General features: G+C 50.9%; 2 protein-coding genes across 6 annotated transcripts in view; both read right to left on the bottom strand.

The window, feature by feature from the left end:
• HNRNPUL1 (heterogeneous nuclear ribonucleoprotein U like 1) overlaps nt 1–3,373 on the bottom strand; it is a 34,124-nt gene extending 30,751 nt beyond the window's left edge. Inside the window, exon 1 of one of the 3 annotated variants that reach the window (XM_027978344.3) lies at nt 3,204–3,373. Coding sequence is in view for 1 of the 3 variants with exons in the window: in XM_027978341.2 (XP_027834142.2) it covers nt 1,177–1,471 (295 nt within the window). In the remaining 2 variants the exon portion in view is untranslated. Of the gene's footprint in view, nt 1–1,176; nt 1,606–3,065; nt 3,097–3,203 lie in introns of those variants that run through there. The other 2 variants (XM_027978343.2, XM_027978341.2) reach the window with 2 other exon arrangements.
• A 790-nt stretch (nt 3,374–4,163) lies between these two features.
• AXL (AXL receptor tyrosine kinase) overlaps nt 4,164–14,580 on the bottom strand; it is a 36,112-nt gene continuing 25,695 nt past the window's right edge. For all 3 annotated transcript variants that reach the window (XM_004015278.5, XM_004015279.5, XM_060398612.1), the window contains 6 exons: nt 13,787–13,879; nt 13,259–13,380; nt 12,201–12,310; nt 9,180–9,339; nt 8,532–8,668; nt 4,164–6,022 (listed from right to left, as the gene is read on the bottom strand). In XM_004015278.5, the coding sequence (XP_004015327.1) occupies nt 5,671–6,022; nt 8,532–8,668; nt 9,180–9,339; nt 12,201–12,310; nt 13,259–13,380; nt 13,787–13,879 (974 nt within the window). In that variant the 3' untranslated portion in view covers nt 4,164–5,670. The remainder of the gene's footprint in view (nt 6,023–8,531; nt 8,669–9,179; nt 9,340–12,200; nt 12,311–13,258; nt 13,381–13,786; nt 13,880–14,580) is intronic.

Here is a 14,580-nt window from a genome sequence, read left to right as displayed (position 1 = left end):
CCAATCCCTAGGCACACACACACAAAAACTCTGCTTCTGGGGACCGAGGAGCCCTCTCATGGAGATGCTCAGCCCCAGAAACACCACCCCCTTCGCCCTGCGGCACCCTGCCAAGTCAACAAGTTTGCTTTCACCCTCCACATCATACACTCTTCCCTTCTCTATATTTGACACACCAGCTACACACTCTTTTCTCGTGCATGATCCTCTACCCCCAGATAATCCCTCAACTTCAAACTCCACTGTTATCTACCCCACCCACCCCCAGCTACTCTTTTTCTCCAAACACCCCATACTGTTAATCTAAGACCATTCAGCAGGAGCCACTGCGTTATCTGTCCCCAATGGTTTCCTAGCTCCAGACCTCCAGGTACTTCACCCAGTGAAGTAGCCTTCTCTCCCCCACCAGCTTCTGGACATCGATGTTCCATATACCGTCTCTAGAAGTCAGCCAAAAAGGGCCCCAGATGGCCAGCATCAAATGCCCAGGTTGCCCATGCCTCAAGGCTGGCCTTTCAGCCCTGGATCTGAGACACCCCCCCAATCCAGGCCGTCCTCAGACAGATAGGGGTTCCCCATGATAGTCTCTCGCATCCCCTAAAAGCTCCCCAGTCAACCACTAGAACGCACAGTCCGTCAGACCCTCCCTGGCCAGACACCGGAACTCCATCTTACCAACCCATCCCAATAACAAAACATGAGAATTCCCCGGTACCCCATCCAGCAGCAAACTCCAGGATACTCCATCCTCAAAACGGTCCCTGCCCTGAAAACACGGCTCCCAAGCCTACCCAGCTCCAAATCTTAAGATCACCATCTTTAAGATCTCAGTCTACTAAAAGAGATCTCCTTGTTCTTCCGACTGTCTTCGGTTCCAAAAACCACGGTTTCCGGTTTCTGAGCCGTAGGCTCGGGAATCCTCTACACCCCCACCCCGGACCTTCCTCATCTCCGAAAACGAGAGCCCCCACTCCAGTATCTTCCCTGCGCCGAATGCCAGGATCCACCCTCCGGTCGTCCCGCGGGCCTTGTCCCCTGATCCTTTTCAGCGGCGGGGAGAAGTATCCCCCGATCCTCAGACCGTCTCCCCGACCTCAGGCGCCGGACTCCCGCGTCCCACAGCCCTTCCTCGGCCCGGAGTCCGGGCTCCCCGGCCCCCGCCCCGCGCACTCTCACAATGTCCGTCCGGCCCCGAGTAGCCGCCGGGCTCCGGGTGCGGCTGCAGCCCGGGCGGCGGTGGCTGCGCGGTCCCCTCCAGCTCGGAGCCCCCCTCGGTCTCGACCTCCTCGTTGCTGCGCCCGGGTCGCCCCGGTTCGTCGTCGGCCTCGAGCTCCCGCTCGTCGTCGGGCTCCTCGGCCTCCAGCGCCGCCTGCAGCCGCTCAGCAAGCTCGGCCTTGAGGCCGCGAGTGTCCAGGCCGCGGCGCTGCAGCTCCTCGCGAAGTTCGTTCACCTTCAGACGGCGCACATCCATGGCCCGGGCCCCCGGGGCGGCCCCCGAGCCCGGCCCGGCCTCCCAGGGCTCTGTCCCCCTTAAACCTTTCCTGTCAGCAGGCGAAGGGGGAAAGGGGGGGGGCCCCCACTCCAATGGCGGCGGCGGCTCAAAATGGCCGCCGCCGCCACCTCCCCCCTCCTCCGTGGCCCAGGGCGATGTAACACAGTTGCCAATTGGCCACCTCATAGGGACAACGGGCGCGGGCCCAAGGGCTCAACCAATCAGAGCGCGTCTTTCAAAAGAACAGCAATGAAAGGGCTTAGGAGCTGCCGGGGAGGAAGCGTTGGACTACGTCGATGCCGGGATCGAAACGGGAGGGCGGGAAAAGGAGGGAGGAGGGGCGCCCGGTGATTGGGTAGTGCCAGCGCGCCCGCTCCCGTAGGGTCAAATGAGGGAAAGAGAGTAAAGATTTGGGCCAATCAGTGATGTGGTCTCAGAATGAGCACCGCACGGCCTTCCCTGCGCGGTCCTTTCATCAAACTAGTGTCTCTGTAACACATATCTTGATTGGTCTAAATCTCCCGCCCCTAGAGGAGTCCAAGCGGGTAAAACCACCAGAACCAATCAAATGGAGAGTCGGCAGACCGCCCCGCCCCCCCTTCACGATTGCCTTTAAGAAACCGGAAAGAGATGAATTCACTAAGGACCTGCCCCTTGCCGTTAGGGCGGTTTCAAAACAATCTGTCCACCAATCTCAGTTACTGACTTATCTCACTAAAGCTAGTATAGTTGCATCGTTTTAGGAAAACCTAAACAGATTGGCCATTCTGGTTGCAGACGGCCTTACAAATTTCGCTGTCGAGGAAGTATGTGAAGTCGAGATTAAGTAGATAAATTATTCTTAATCTGGAAGAAACTCAGTTGCCTGTAAGAAAAGCAACCCTTTGACTTCAGAGTCCTGAAGATTTGAAAATAAAAGCTAGACTAACAGCGGGAGAAAAGTTATAACGGGGAATCGCACCCTCTCCCCTTTGATAGTACATTTCATCGAGCGCCTCCTTCCACAATCGTAGCTGAGCTGTCTTTATGGTTGGTATCTTAAGTGAATGGACGCTCAGCACGCGATCATAGAGCCTTTCCCTCCGGAAAGACCTCAAGTTCAGGGGTCTCTACCCAAATCCTCTATAAATTACTGTTCAGTAGATCCGCCTGTTTGGCGTCAGTATGCTAAGCTCAAACACACAGGTCCGTAGTTAAGGCTGTTAAACGCCACAGTTTCACAATGTCTAGCCCTGTCGCCTAACTCAAAAGACACAAAACTGGAAGGTACACTATCGGGATACGCAATGCAAATGCCCGCTGCCCACGGAGCCATATCTAAAACCCACGAAAGCCATACACAACCTCTACTTAGACAAAGGCGCACACACAACATGGATAAACAAATGGCGTGTGTAGGATCAGATGCATCCATTCAGGGGATAGTACACCAAACTGCGATGTAGATGTGCCCATTAAGGTTGGCACAAGCAGGCAGCATCAAATGATATAGACACAGGACAGTTACACTACAAGCTTACACCACGGCAACCTAGACACACAGCACCCACTCAGAAGCGGGACAGACACTCACGTGGGCCCGTAGGTTCCAGTCCAGACACCCCGCCCCTCGCCCACGTCCGACTTCCTCTCTCCTCCCAGCTTCCCACAATGATTTGTTCTAAAAAAGTTTGTGGCCCGGATTGAACTGTTTTTCATTCTCAGGACCTACCACTGGGGGGCGTCCGGGCGCTGCCAAGGGTTCCTCCGTCTGCTGCTAGACACACCCAGGAACTTATGCCTGCGATTCGTGTAAAACACAGTGGTCTTGTTTTGGCAGGAATCCCTTTGTGGGCCCGTGGTTATCGGAGGTACTCTGTGCTTGTGTTTCTATGTGACTCTGAATGTTTGGGTCTGTGAGTCCCCTTTAAGTACTGTGTGTGTGTGTGTGTGTGTGTGTGTGTGTGTGTGTGTGTGTGTGTGTGTGTGTGTGCGCGCGCGCGCACGCGCGCTCGGTCATGTCCGACTCTTTGCCACCCCGTGGACTGTAGCCTCCCACTCTCCCTCTGTAGATGGAACTCTTCAGGCAAGAATACTGGACTAGGTTGCGTTTCCTTATCCAAGAGATCTTTCTGACCGGGGGATCGAACTCACATCTCTTGCTCCTCCTGCATTGGCAGGCAATTCTTTACCACTGTGCCACCTGGGAAGCCCCCTAGGTACTCTATATGAGTATTTGTGTCTGTATCTGTTTTCCTCTAGTTACTCAAGTTTCTTCTTATTCTTGGTTGACCGCCTGCCAGTGCATATTTGTAAACATGTTTGTGTAATTTTGTGTTTCTCTGTCTGAATTTGTGTCTCTGTATTTGTGACCAAGAGTGCTTGAGTTTGTCCATTAATTAAGGAGTCTGTAAAAAAAAAAAAAAAGAGTCTGTTACTTTGGGAAATAGGGAGGATCTCTGTGTGACCTTGTGAGTATCTATGTGCTTATTTCTCACTAGGGGTTTCGTCGAGTCTGGCAAGTCCGCTTTTCTTTGTTTGCCTGTCCTTGTTGTCTTTGAATCTGTTCACATCTACCCTCTTTAGTGAGGGGAGAACTCCAAGACCCCACGAAACCCTCCTTTTTACACAAGCTGAGTTGCCTGGGAGAAGGGCCATATGACAGCCAAGTGGAGACAAGAGGAGACAGAAGCATGGTTACAAAGTTTTATGTGATCTGAGCCCCACTGGAGGTGCCAGGGTTCACACTCTGTTCAAGGGGCATAAAGGACTGGCTCGGGGGCGGGGGGCAATATGGCCCCCAAAAGAGGGATATTGTCCTCTGGGGAAAGGAGGCATCTTTATTGCATTGCACAGGTTTGAGGGGGCACACCCCCAAGTGAAAGGAAGAGGAAGCAGAGGTGGCTAAGAAGGGAAGGGTCACACAGGATAAAACTATAAGGTAAGAACCTCAGAATTTTACTTTAGAATTCTAGACCTTTAGAATCTTATAACATGCGAATCTTGGAACTCAGAATCGTAAGACTTAGAACCATGAATTCCTAGACCCTTAACTAAAATCCTAGAAAGAGAAGATGCAGCATAGAACTTAAAGGTGTCCAAAATTAAAAATGATTAGAACTTTGGCATCCAGTTTGTCACCACTAACTGTGGAATATCTATACCATAGATGCTGAGGATCCAGAATCTTGGACCAACAGGATCTAGAGTGCCTTGGAACACAGAACAGAACAACATTAGAATCTTAGAGTTTAATAATCTAGAATCTTGAAGCATATGATCTAGAATCTTAGACACAGAGACTCTAGGTTCTTAGACTAAGCCTTAGAACATCACATCTTAGAACATTAGACCTTAGAAGAACCTCCATCTTTAGACTATTAGAACTTTTGAATTGCAGATGCTAGCATTTTAGATCTTTAAGATCCACAGTCTCATAACAAGGGTTTCGAGGATCATAAAGCCTTAGACTCTGTCACTGACCATCATTAGAATCTTAGAACTTGAGAAGATCAAATCTTGTGGCTTATGATCTGGAGTCTTAAAACCAGAAAAGTTATACTCTAAGAGGCTCAGAACTTCAAATTTTAGAACATATGACCTTAGAACCTCCATGTCTAGAACTGTAGGATTTTTAGAATTGTAGGATCTAGTATCTTACACCCTCAGGACTTAGAACCCTAGAAAAATAAAATCTAAAATCACAGAGCCTTAGATTCTAGAAATAGAATCTTAGAGCTTTGTAACCTAAAATTTCATGGGCTTTATGAAGAATCTCAGGACCAGAAAAATCTAGGGCCACAGCATCTCAGAGCCTTAGAATGTAGGCCTTAGAACTTCTGTGTCTAGAACCTTAGCACTTTAGAATTAGAGACTGGAATTCCAAGTCTTTAGAATCAAAGACTCAGCTCTGAAACTCTGAAACCTCTGAATCTAGACTCTTTAAACCTTAGAATCTAGAATCTTGGAATGTTAGACCTGGGAGGGCCCTCAGGGATTTCAGTCCAATCCCCTTCTTTTACTCATGGGGACACTGAGGTGTGGAAAAGGAAGAGGATCTGTCTGGGATGGAAGTGGAACAGGTGGGAAGAGAGGGCTCTGATTGGGGTTAAGGTCTGGAGTGGGAAAGTAGGGGGCGGGTCCCCCAGTGGCAGTGCCTAGCTTGGGTCCTGAGAGGAAGTCCCAGGTGGAGGGTGGTCTCAGGCGCCGTCCTCCTGCCCTGGGGCTGCTGGGGAGCTCCTTTCAGCAGGCAGGGTGGGGCCAGGGGCTGTAGAAGGGCAGAGGACATAGCGGCCAGCAGGATGGACTTCGGCGGCGGTGAGGCAGCTGCAGGAATCCTTAGGGTCAGGCTGAGTTGGGGGGTCCGCTCCTCCAGCAGCTCCAAGTGGTTCAGAATGACCTCCACCCTCATCCATGTTGACGTAGAGGATTTCCTCCGGCTCCTGAGCAGGGGGCAGGGCCTTCAGCGTATTCTCCAGGTCTTCCCGCAGCTCTGCAAAACTTGGCCGGTCCCGGGGGTTTAGCTCCCAGCACCGGGACATCAGGGCATACCTAGGGCAGCAGAATGAGGGGTGGGACACTGAGCAGGGGCTCAGACAGGGAGCCTCCTGGGAGCTTGGCATTTTAGGACACTCGGGACTGAGGGCATTTCATGGGAGTGGAGGGAACTGTAGCAGTTTCGAGGGGGGCACCTATGGGGATTTGGGAATTTGCACAAGTTTCTAAGGGGAGTCCTGGAACAGACACTCAGGAGCTGGAAGATGTCTTGGGAAATCTTTCTAGGTGTGGGGTGATGTTCTAGTGAGGTTTTGCTAGAGCAAAGCTTCCCAATATGGCTTCTCAGGACAGACTCTAGCATCAAAGCTTTGCAAGCTGTGTTGGTTTAAAATATGAACTCAGGACTTCCCTGGTGATCCAGTGGTTAAGAATCTGCCTGCCAATGGAGGAGACACAAGTTCTGTCTCTAGCCCAGGAAGATTCCACATGCCGCGGGGCAACTAAGCCCACGTGCCACAACCACTGAAGCCCACATGACCTAGAGCCCATGCTGTGCAGCCGCAGCTAGAGAATAGCGCCTGCTCTCTGCAACTAGAGAAAGCCCTCGCACAGCAGTAGAGACCCAGTGCAGCCAAAAAATAAATTATATATATATATATATGTACTCAAATTCGTTGACATTCCTCCCTTCAAAAGATAGAGCACTGCTTTCTGACTTGGTACCAATGATAGTGTGTGTGAGACTTTTTTTTTTGCCATACCACGTCGCATAGGAAACCACTGAACACATGCCTCCTGGAAGTGCAGAGTCGTAACCCCTGGACTGTTAGGGAAGTTCTATGGTGTGTGTGACTTCTGAGACTAGGTTGAAAAGGTATTGTGGATTCCTCCTTGTTCTTTTTCTTGGGATGCTTATCTGGGGGAAGCCAGCCACTATGTCACGAGGAAACTCAAGCAGCACTGTGGAGGGTTCCACGTGGCGAGGAACTGAGGCCTCCTGCCACAGCTGTGTCAGTGAGCCAGCTTCCAGTCCCAACCTTCAGACTGTAGCCCCCCTGATATCTTGACTGTAACCTCACTGAAACCCTGATTCAGAATCAGCCTGCCAAGCTGTTCCCAGACCCCAGACATTCAGAAACCATGTGAAGTAATAAAAGGCCTGTTGTTTTAAGCTACTGGATTTTGGGGATATAGATAACTAAAACACCAGCTGTGCAGCCTTTGGCAAATGATCTTCCCTTGATGTGGGTCTCTGTTACATCATTTACACAGGGGAATACTAATGGTGCCTTGAGTGCCTGCGTGCTCAGTTGCTCAGCTGGGTCTGACTCTTCAACCTGATGCACTGTGGCTGGCCAGGCTCCTCTGTCCATGGAATTTTCCAGGTGAGAATACTGGAAAGGGCTGCTATTTCCTTCTCCAAGGGATCTTCCCGACCCAAGGATCGAACCCGTGTCTCCTGCATTGGCAGGAGTGGTATTCTTTACCACTGTGCTAACTGGGAAGCCCTACTAATGGTGACAACCCACCTCAAATGGCTGTAGTAAGGATCAAATGACTTAGTTTCATGCAAAGCACCTGAAACCGTGCCTTCTAGTAAGTCCTATGGAAATTTTCACTCTTCTTACTCCCTTCAGCTCTTGGAACACCCAAGGAGGACTTGGGGAGTCTGAAGCCCCAGGCTGTCCCCTCCTGACCCAAGCAACATCTTCTCTTTATCCCCCAAGTTCTCTTCTCTACGTATTTCATGGGATGGCAAAGTGTGATAAGCACCACCCTAAAAGATTCTGAGAACATCTCAGGGGAGCCCTGAGAGTTTGGAGAAGTTCATTATAAGGGTTTGGAAGAGGGTTCTGGGTGTTGAAGAGCACGTAGGGGAAGCATGGGTGCTCAGGAGTCTGGATGGAATTAGAATTCTTTGGGAATGGGCACTACAGCCCACAGATAACCTGGCAGGATACTGATCCAGCCTGAATCTGGCACAGAGCAAAGGAAGAAAGGGCACCTTTGTTCATTCATACCTCTCGGGCTTCCCATGTGGCATGAGTGGTAAAGAACCCGCCTGCCAACACAAGATACAGTGAGAGATGCGGGTTTGACCCCTGGGTGGGTTGGAAAGATCCCCTGGAGGAAGACATGGCAACCCACTCATGCCTGGAGAGTCCCATGGACAGAGGAGCCTGGCAGGCTACAGTCCATGGGGTCGCCAAGCATCGGACATGACTGAAGCGACTTAGCACACCTCTCGAGCTAATAGTGGTTCTGAGGAGCATGGGTGAGGGGCAGATAGGTTCCTCAACAGTCTGAGGGAGTCTGAGCAGGTTTTTCTTTTTTTCTGGCGGGGGGAGCCGTGCCAGGTGGCACATGGGATCCTAGTTCCCAGACCATGGGATCAAACCTGTGCCCGCTTCAGGGGGAAGCTTGGAGTCCCAACCACTGGACCACCAGGGAAGTCCCTGTGCAGGTTTTAGAGGGTCTTGGATATGTCAGGGCCAGGTGGGGAGCTCAGGGTTTGGGGATGGAATCCCATGAGGTAGGGGAGGGGAATCCTGAGGGTCCTCACAGTCCATCCAGACAGTCCACAGGCTGCTTCAGGCGGTTTCCCTGGCACAGGTAGTCATAAATCTCGCTGTTCTCCACTCCCGGATATGGGGTTTGCCCTCGCGTGGCAATCTCCCACATTGTCACCCCAAAGGACCACTGTCGGGGGACAGAAGGGAGAAAATTAGAGGGTCTCTCCTGCACAAAGACGCCCTCACCCAACACACAGATACACCCACACTTACATGTACACAGATGTCTTTGTGGGTGCATCAGAGCTAGTCACGAAACACTCTGGTGCAGGTACACACTTATGGAGGCAATTCGTGTGCACACCTAGACCTGCTCACCCGTGCACACACTTACACACTGCATGGACACGTGGTCTAGGGTCACCCTCCACACCCTAGCTATACACGTGCATACACTTGCCACTGCCTCTCCCAACCTAAGCTGTCTGCACAGTCCATGAAGCAACCTGTCACCATGCACACATAGCCATGTGCACACACCCCCCGAGCATGTCCACACCACTGCTCACAGACACCCACCACACACGGTCCACGTGGACAGGCCCCTGCTCAGGGAAGCCCTCGTGTCCCCAGGAGCCTGGGTTGGTGTGGGATGATCAGGCCATGCCCTTCCCCTAGTCCTGCTGGGACACACGTACCACATCGCTCTTGCTGGTATAGACACGGTCCGCCAGGCTCTCGATGGCGATCCACTTGACCGGCATCTTGGCGATGCGTCCCTGACGGTAGTAGTCCCCGTTGTAGATCTTCTTGGAGAGCCCAAAGTCAGCCACACACACCGACATGTTCTCGTTCAGCCTGCCCAGATTGGGGGAGAGGAATGGGGTCACAGAACTGCCCCCTCCACCAGGAAGCCTGCCCTCACTCTCAGACGTGTCTCTGTCTCCTGCCCTGGCTGTCCTGCTTCGGGGTGGGGATCGGTCAGCCTCCAAACCTGGGAGGGAACTACGTTACTTCTTATACCCTCTGTGAAAGGTGGGTCTGAAAAGGGCTGCTAGGGGGCCTTCCCAGCTCTGGCTTTTTGCCAGATTCTAAGGTCCTTCCCAGGCTCCTTGGGTTGGATTCTCTGATATTTTAAAAAAAAATTTAAATAGTTATTTGACTGCACTGGGCCTTAGTTGCTGCACTCAAGATCTTCACTGCGGCATGCGGGATCTAGTTCCCTGACCAGGGATTAAACCCAGTGCCCCTGTGTTGGGAGAATGGAATCTTAGCTACTGCACCAGCAGGGGAGTCCATTTAAAAAAATTTTTTTGATGTACACAAGACATATACAAAAACATGCACAAATCTTAAGTGGAAAGCTCACTGGATTTTCACAAACACACCTATGTAACTAGAACCCAGATTAAGAAAGAGGTTATCATGGGGCAGCTGTGCAATGGAATACCATACAGCAAAGAACAAGAACTACAGATACGTACAGGAACACGGACTGATCTCAAAAACTTCACGCTGAGCAAGAGATGCCAGACACAGAGGAGTCAAAATTGCAATTCCATTTACATGACGTTTAAGAACAGGTGACAGAAGTACAGAATAGTTGTTATCCCTTGAGGGCAGTGGCTGGGAAGGGCAGGACACAGCCTACTAAGGGCCAAGTAATGTTCTTTATCTTGATTCAGTGGTGGTGGTTTCCGTGGGTCTATGTGCATGCTCACGCAGTTGTGTCCAGCTCTTTGCAACCCCATGGACTGTAGCCGACCAGGCTCCTCTGTCCATGGGATTTCCCAGGCAAGAATCCTGGGTTGCTATTTCCTCCTCCAGGGGAACTTCCCAACCCGGGGATCAAACCTGAGTCTCCTGCATTGGCAGGTAGATTCTTTACCACTGGGTCACCTGAGAAGCCCTTCCATGTGTCTATAAATATGTAAACATTCATTGAACTACATGCATAAAATATGTATATTTTAGTGTATGTAGAATAAACATCAATTACTTTTTTTAACAAGAAAGAAAGATTACCAGACCTTTCTTCCTGGGGTATAATTACCCCTTGTAGGGTGACTGAGATCTTCACTTCTAACAGTGTGGATTACTTGTGTTTGTTTTTGCGCCTTATATATGTAAAATTTGAATATGGATTGGATATGAGACTGTTACGGAATTATTGTTAATCTTCTTAGGTCTGAAAACAGAATTGCGATTGTTTAGACTTAAGTCCTTATTCTAGGAGACACCTCTTGAAGATTTAGGAGTGGAGTGTCACCATCTTGGCAACTTACTTTCAAATGGTTGAGGGGAGGGAGAGACGGAGAAGAGAGGAAAAACGTGGCAAAATCTCAACAAGGAGGAGATATGGGTGTTCACGGCACAATGTTTTCAACTTTTCTGTAGATTTGGAATTTTTTCAAAATAAAAATTGGGAGTGGGGTATTCCCTGGTCCAGTCATTAAGACTGCATGTCTGCTTCAGGGGGCACTGGTGCAATCCCTGGTTGGGGAACCAGTATCCTGCATGCTGTGTAGTGGGGCAGGAAAAAAAAACTATACAGTTTTGCTGAAAGAAGCTGGATAATACCTAAATAAATTGGAAAGCTATGCCATAATCATGGATGAGAAGACCCCAAATGTATAAAAGGCAATTCTCCTCAAACTGACATGTGCATTCCATGGAAGGTAATCAAAACCATTTGTGAACATTTGCACGTCTTATTGAAGATTCTCTGATTCTCCAATTCCAACTTCTTTTTTAATATTTTTAAAAATACTTATTCTTTGGTAGTTCTGGGTCTCAGTTGTGGCATGCAGGATCTTTTAGTTGGGGCATGTGAACTCTTAGTGGGTCAAGCCCAGGCCCCCTATATTGGGAGTGTGAAGTCCTAGCCACTGGACCACCAGGAAAGTCCTCTCCAGCTCCAATTTCTGAGTCCATCATTATAATGAGACTAATATTCTAAGCTTATATGTCACACACACACACACACACATAGCCCTTAGACCAGGTTCTGGGTTATTTTTTGCTTGTCCCTTGGAAAGGAAATCAACCCTGAATATTCATTGGGAGGAATGATGCTAAAGCTGAAACTCCAATACTTTGGTCACCTGATGCGAAGAGCTGACTCATTGGAAGACTCTGATGCTGGGAAAGATTGAAAGCAAGAGGAGAAGGAGGCGACAGAGGATGAGATGGTTGGATGGTATCACTGACTCAAAGGACACGAGTTCAAACAAACTCTGGGAGATAGTGAAGGACAGGGAAGCCTGGAGTGCTGCAGTCGGGGTTTCAAAGAGTGGGACACGCCTGAGTGAGCGACTGAGCAGCAACAACTTAGCAGGGGGTGTGGTCTCTTTATCCAGTGTGGCCACTGCCCAAGTGTACCCCCAGGCAAGACACTCAGCTTGGAGGGGGACAAAGATGAAGCTTAAATGTCACCACCCTCTTGGGTTTCCTCTGCCCTTTTGCTCACATCCTGCTACCCACTGAGCATGCCCCATCTCCTTTTCTCTGCACATTCCAGCACGTGCGGGATCTCAGTTCAGAAAGCTGGCCCCAACCTCCCTGCTCATCTCTCTCTTCCACTCCTGAGTTCTGACTTGCCTGAAGGGTGTGTGTGTGTTGCGGGGGGGGGGGGACACCTTCTTCCATCCTGGGAAGGAGGGTTGGGGGTACGGGTGGGTCCCTTAAGAAGGGGGATTCCTGGAAGGCTGGGCACTCACATGCAATTCCTGGCAGCCAGGTCCCGGTGTATGAATCTCTTGGTACTCAGATACTCCATGCCACTGGCAATATCTGCCATGAACTTCACCAGCATCTGGGTGGGCAGGAACTGGGGAGGGCGGGCAAGACAGGATGAGGTAGAGATCAGCGGAGTCCCAGAAATCCATCCCTCCACCCTACTAGCTCTGCCCTGTGATGCTTTCCCATGCCTCTGAGACTTAAACTCCACCCCTTTCCATATCAGCCCTTTGTTATCCCCTCCTACCTTCCTCTCCTGTCTTGAGCTCCCATTGTGCTTGTCCTTGACATACGCTCCAGCAGGGAACCCCCTTTCTGGTCTTTCAACAAGCCATGCTTGTTCCCACCTCTGAGCTTTTGTACATTCTGTGCCCTCTGCCAGGACCACTTCCTCCCAGATCTCCCACTTCCCACCAGTTAGCTCCTCCTTCGATCTCCTCCATAAGACTGTCCCTGTTCACTCAAACAAACTGCCTGCCCTCCCTGTCACTCATCCTGCTCTGTTTCCTTCCTGGCACTTAAAAATTATCATGCTTATTCATTTGTTAACTTGTTTATTGTCTGGTCCCCCCACCTCTGGCAGACAGCTCCTCCACGAAAACAAGCTCTTGGTCTCCATCACCTTCCTAGTGGCTGAGCAGCACTAGGTACCTAATGCGTGCGTGGGTACTTAGTCACTCAGTCATGTCTGACTCTTTGCGACCCCATAGACTGTAGCCCACCAGGCTCCTCTGGCCATAGATCACACAGGCAAGAATACTGGAGTGGGTTGCCATTTTCTTCTCCAGGGAATCTTCCCAACCCAGGGATGGAACCCACGTCTCCTGCACTGGCAGGCGGATTCTCTACCACTGAACCACGTGGGCAGCCCTTCCATGGGTCTATACACAAGAAAACATTCACTGAGCTGCATGCAACAAATGTGCACATTTCAGTGTACGCAGAATAGACATCCATTTTTTCAAATAAGAGAGAGATTACCGGGTACCCAGTAGGTGCTCAGTTAACACTTGCGGTCCAGATAATAAAATGCCCTCACCACTGGCTGGTCCCCAAGCCGGGAATAGAGAAGGAAACTGTGAAGGTCTCCGTGTTTCATGAAAGGTAAGATGACCACGGGCGCCGGGAAGCCCTCTCGTTCAGAACCCTGGAAACAGACGCCTGAGTCCCGCCCACCCCCCCAGGCAGTCTTGTCACTGGAGGTGGGCAGAAGGGGATGCCACCCCCACTCCCACCTCTGTTTCTCCCCGCTCCCTCTCAGATCTGGCCTCCAAACTGTTGGGGGGCGGGGGTGGTGGTGGCAGGGACCAAGCGTCAGAGAAGCCATGTCCAGCACTGGTTCCCAGGGATGTTTCTCCAGCCCTCCTGGGGACCTCAGCTATTTCTGGGAAAGGTCAGAGGTCACATTCCTCGCTGAGGGAGAGAGGAAGGGGGGAGCCTGCTCACTCTGGGGTGGTGGGGGGAGGAAGCCTGGAGGTTTGATCTTCCCAGTGCCTGAGGGAGGGTTCTTCCCTCTGGTGCAGCCTGCATGGGGCCTGCTGGCCCACTAAATCTGCCCCTCCCTCACCAATGAGCCTCATGACGTTGGGGTGGTCGAATTCCTTCATGCAGACAGCTTCACTCAGGAAATCCTCCAGCTCCGACCTTGTGCAGATGGCAACTGGGAGGAGAGAGGAAGGTGGAGGAGGCTGAGGGAGGACTCTTTTCCTCCTCCTCCTTATTACCATCATCATCTTCTCCTTCTTCATCAAGCATGACTAGTAAGTACCAGGGGCTGTACTCAGTGCTTGACAATGAACCCATTTAACCCTCTGAGGCGCTTCTATTTCCCCATTTTAAAGATGGAGAAGGGGGCTACAGAAGGATGGGATGGTTGAATGGCATCACTGACTCGACATGCGTTTGAGCAAACTCAGAGAGAGAATGAAGGACAGGGAAGCCTGGCGTGCTGCAGTTCACGAGTTCACAAAGAGTCTGACACAATTTAGCGACTGAACAACAAGAAGGATGGAGAGACAAGGCACAGAATGTTTAAGAAACTTGCCACAGCTTGCAAGAGGAACAGGCAGAGTTCAAACCCAGGCAGTCTGGCTCAGGGGTCCATGTGTGGGCTCTGTGCTAGGCTGCTTCCTAGCACACTCCCAGCAGCCCTAGGATGCAGACGATTGTGCCTGTTTTACAACTCAGGACACTGGCTCAGAGAGGCAAAGTGACTTGCCCAGCGTCACACAGCTGGGATTCAAACCCAGGTCAGGAACATAACCCAGGATTCAGGAGGCAGTCAAGAATGAATGAATGAATGAATGGGTGATGACTCCATAACCCAAGTTTTTTACCCCTTGTGATTCTGAAACGATCGTT

This window comes from Ovis aries, chromosome 14 (assembly GCF_016772045.2).
Source record: "Ovis aries strain OAR_USU_Benz2616 breed Rambouillet chromosome 14, ARS-UI_Ramb_v3.0, whole genome shotgun sequence".
Classification (NCBI taxonomy): domain Eukaryota; kingdom Metazoa; phylum Chordata; class Mammalia; order Artiodactyla; family Bovidae; genus Ovis; species Ovis aries.
This window is presented reverse-complemented; position numbering and strand designations above follow the sequence as displayed.